The sequence below is a fragment of the Pteropus vampyrus genome, unplaced genomic scaffold, assembly GCF_000151845.1.
Source record: "Pteropus vampyrus isolate Shadow unplaced genomic scaffold, Pvam_2.0 Scaffold355, whole genome shotgun sequence".
In the NCBI taxonomy this organism is placed as follows: Eukaryota; Metazoa; Chordata; class Mammalia; order Chiroptera; family Pteropodidae; genus Pteropus; species Pteropus vampyrus.
Genome location: NW_011889136.1, coordinates 431576 through 435610, shown reverse-complemented (window position 1 = coordinate 435610; position 4035 = coordinate 431576). Strand labels below are relative to the sequence as shown.

The following is a 4035-nucleotide window of genomic DNA, read 5'->3' as shown; positions in this document are numbered from 1 at the left end:
AAGAAAGCCTATCCCCTGCTCTGATGACATGGTAGAAATCAGGTGTCATGAAGAAGCGTGAAAAAAGTAAAAACAGAACTGTGATCACTCAGAGGTTAGACAGGTGAGTCAACAAAGCGGCTCCAACAGGGCCTTGAACTTGTGGGTTCCTAAAAGCTCCTCTGGGGATCGTGAGATGCACGAGTCCGGTTAGGAACCAGACTCACCCGAGGGACAGGAGGAAAATCAGAACAGTCACAGCTGCACTGAGGATCTTAAAAGAACCAAGGAACGGCCACTTTTTAAAATTTCTACACCGCCTCGAACGGACTGTACACTGCGTGAGTGGCTTCCAAACGCGCACGTGAAGAAAAAGCTCGGATCGAGACCCGTGTTAACAGGAAGGACAGATTCGTAAAGTAAATCTCACTGGAAACGCGCACTTCCCGCTGCGAGTGTGGCCAGCGCTGCCGCTTGGGGTCACAGCACGGAGTCCGCAAGCGCGCCGCGCCGGGGAGCGGGGGAGCTGGCACTCGGGCTGCAGGTAACGTCGGGACAGTTCCCGACCTTCCGTCCAGAAGCGTCATCGGACGTCCTGTCAGCTCCCTAACAAAGATGGGTCTGTACTTTTTGGACATCGTTTGCCCAATAATAACCTGACTGATGAAAACAGTCCTTGTGCTTTTTCTCAAGTTCAAAGAGAACAAACGGACCCACTGTTCCCGTCAGCGCAGGGCCCCTGGGACGGGCGGGGCTGGGGGTGCTGCGCATCGCCCTGTGGTTCAGCATCCTCACAGAAGCAGGAGGATGACTGCGGAGCAATTCAGAGGTGCTTTTTTACCCCGAGGGACGCCGAAGAGCGAAGAAAACCCCAGAAGGCCTAGGGCCACCTAAGAGACTCATTCCTTAGGTAACTGCAGGTCTTATTTGTGGAAACAGCTTCGTCATCTACCTGCCTAAAAAAAAGGACTTCTCTGATCCATGCAATGAATCAAGGTGTCGTCCAGAAGTTCACGGGCGGATTACTGGGCACTCGGACTGCAGTGTGTGGAAGGCTCGGGCTTGTGCGGATCTCAAAGATGCAGCCTGTGCCTTTGCAACGGCGCGGAAGGACAGCAAAGGCTGTCGCCCTGTGCGCTCCGGCGACGTGCACCGTTCACGAAGCACTTGTCAGAGCAGGAGTCTGATGGGTGTGATGACGTCTGAACACGTCAGGCATCAGCAGTTTCATCGACGAGCCACAGAAGACTAGAGAAGTGACGGACACGCCGAAGAAAGCTCAGCAGAAGAGCTGCGGGTCGAATAAACTATTTATAGTGTCGTTAACCCAAAGACGCCCGCGAGGAAGGTGACGTTGACTGTTTCCACTGAGATCAGCTCATCACGGGGCACGGATCGATACCCTGGACTGAACCGCTTCCATCGGAAGTGCCACCAATCGGCCCGGATCACAGACAGATCTGAGCGGCAATCAGACTCTCTCCTACAGATTTTGCATCTCTTGAAACTTCGTCCACTCGGCCCCGCTCTTGCAGCTCTGGGTGAGGGGCTTACTCGGCTGACCCCGACGATGGTGGTCTACGGCTTCTGACGACCCAAAGGAACGTTCGCCCGGCTAGCAGGGCAAGGAGCCACGACGCTCTAGACAATACGTGAACTGTCTTTATGTTAAAAAATAAACTGAACACTGGTATTGTTCGAGTCTGGGTTACGATTAGTATATTTTGATAAGAAAGATTAAGTTAGGAATGCTTAGCCATCCAATTTCCATAAACACAGCGCCATTAAAAAGCTACCCGTCCTGTGAGGCACAGCTTGCATACATCGCGTCACGTTGACGAGCATCTTTTAAAGCAGTGAAAATGCGCTCATCCCGTATGCGTCCGCGGACGGCACGTACCGCTGCTACACTTTTACGTATTTACGGGACGGTGACGCTGGCACATACTCATGTCACACAGGTTATTTAAATTATCACCATACGTTCTGAGGTAACGAAATGTAAAAGACCAGCACAATGAACGATTTATAAGATCCCCCGTCCAGACCATGCTGGGGTGAACGGATATTTCAGTATAAATACGTAACCGATTTCTTTTCTTCCTTCACGAGTGGGAGAACACGTGACTCGGTGGGCGAGCGGACGTGGGGCCAGGAACCCGCCCGGGGCTGGAACGAGACGTGTTCTCCCTCTATCTTTTTTGAGGTTTCTTTTGAATGGTTGATTGAAATGGCATCAGTCTATGAGAAGAGTGGACAGAGCACACGGCGGCCTGGCCTTTCCCCGGTGACGTCGTGGCGGGCAGGGCCCCGCACATCGAGTCCCTGGAGCGCACTGTCCCCTGACAGACGTGCACCCCGCCCCCCCCACCCCGCCGTCACCCACTCGGAAATCTAAGGCCGTCTCCCACGGCCATGACGGCCCACACCCTAGTCCAGCCTCTGCGGCTGCTGCCTGCAACCGTACCTTGTCAGAATGAGCCTTTTCTTTCTTTTTTAAAAAAAATCAGGTATCTTTTAATTTCCTGCTGGTTTTCTTAAAAGACTAACTCGAGTTACCAACTAAAGGGGGATGTACTTTCTTCATCATAAAATTCCAGCCAGTGACTGTGGATAAAATGCTGACCTGATTCCTGCGACAGCTGCTTATAGGTTCTCCCTGGTCACTTCTTAAGAAATTTAACCTGCCAAATATCGTCTCTCTTAATATATAGCGCTTACTTCTCTAAGGATCTAATAATAATTCTAAAAACTCTACAACCATCAAAGCTTATGCAGTTGGAGGCTTCCGATAAACATACGAATAAAATTTATACAATGTACAGTTAGTCACAATATTTAATATTTGCATATTTACCTGAATTGTGGTATTTTTTCCCAACATATTCAAATGCAAAGAGTAGCTGGAGGTCTGTTGGCTGGGAATAATGAGCTATTGCAAGGCATACCTAGGAAAAATTCTACATTTAGAATTTGATTTTAACACACTGAGTTAAATGAACGTACAGTAAGGCCTCGACGACCAGGCGCCCTCGGGCCAGCGACTGCGGACAGCGGTCAGCATGTTTGCTGCGGCCCGGAGCGCGAGCGCCCAGGCCGGGCGTGGGCTCCCGTGTGCCCCGGGGCCCGCTGATTCTTTAGCGAAAACAGGGCAGTGTTCAGGAAGTGTCGGCTGCGCTGAATTTTAACAGGAAGGTAATTTTACTCGCATAAGTGCGACTTGGAAACTAAAGATGCATTCTCCCAAAGGGCAGCGACACATCCACTCCTACAAAAAGAAAAAGAAAGTTTCATTTTGGGGGAACTATAGTAATTCAGTACCGGCAAATCAGAGGGCTTCATGGAAGGCACGGAATTTTAATGTTCATTCGTCACGGATTAAAGAAATCTAAAGTCAATAGGAAATCTATAATCGCAAAAACGAAAACTAGCAAGAAATCCCAAAATACACGGGTGGCTCTAAGAGGCACAAAAAGATACAAAAACAAAAACTGTGTTTAAATGAAACAGTCGGCCGCCACGCCTGCGCGGGGAAACGCGGGGGCTTTCCAAGCAAACACGTCAGGACGTGCATCCCGGCTCTGCACCGAGCACCTGCCACCTGCTCCCTCCGGGCCGCAGGCCCCGTGCCTGGGAAAGGAATGCTGAGCGGGACCGGTCACCTGGAGCGGCCCGCAGGTGACACAGGGCTGTCGGCGCTCACGCCGCCGCTGGCCGAAGGCAGGTGGCGCTGTGCTCACAGAGACCCGGGCTGGAAGGATGCGAGATGGAGGAGGAAGTTTAAGCCACTGGACAGGAGGGGAGACTAGACCTTACTTAAAAAGATGAGCTATCATTTCGAAGCCAGCAGGAGGCACCTCCACCAGCGACGGGAAGGGCTGGTTGAGCGTCAGTCCCTGGCTGGTCGCTGGGGCTGGGCTGACGCAAATTCTACGAACCGATAAGCGTGTGGCAGCTTCTTGCGTAAAATATATTTGTAAAGTTTCTACAGAACGTTTCTTGTGTTTCTAAAGGAAAACATGCAACTGAGCAGAGTTTGTCGTTAGTTTTAGTTTC

General features: G+C 51.1%; 1 protein-coding gene across 1 annotated transcript in view; it reads right to left on the bottom strand.

The window, feature by feature from the left end:
* Positions 1 to 4035, bottom strand: part of LOC105304827 (myotubularin-related protein 10) — a 60774-nt gene that overhangs the window by 30876 nt on the left and 25863 nt on the right. The window contains exons 5-6 of the mRNA XM_023522695.1: positions 2837 to 2927; positions 1307 to 1439 (exon numbers count right to left, since the gene is read on the bottom strand). Coding sequence (XP_023378463.1) covers positions 1307 to 1439; positions 2837 to 2927 — 224 coding nt within the window. The remainder of the gene's footprint in view (positions 1 to 1306; positions 1440 to 2836; positions 2928 to 4035) is intronic.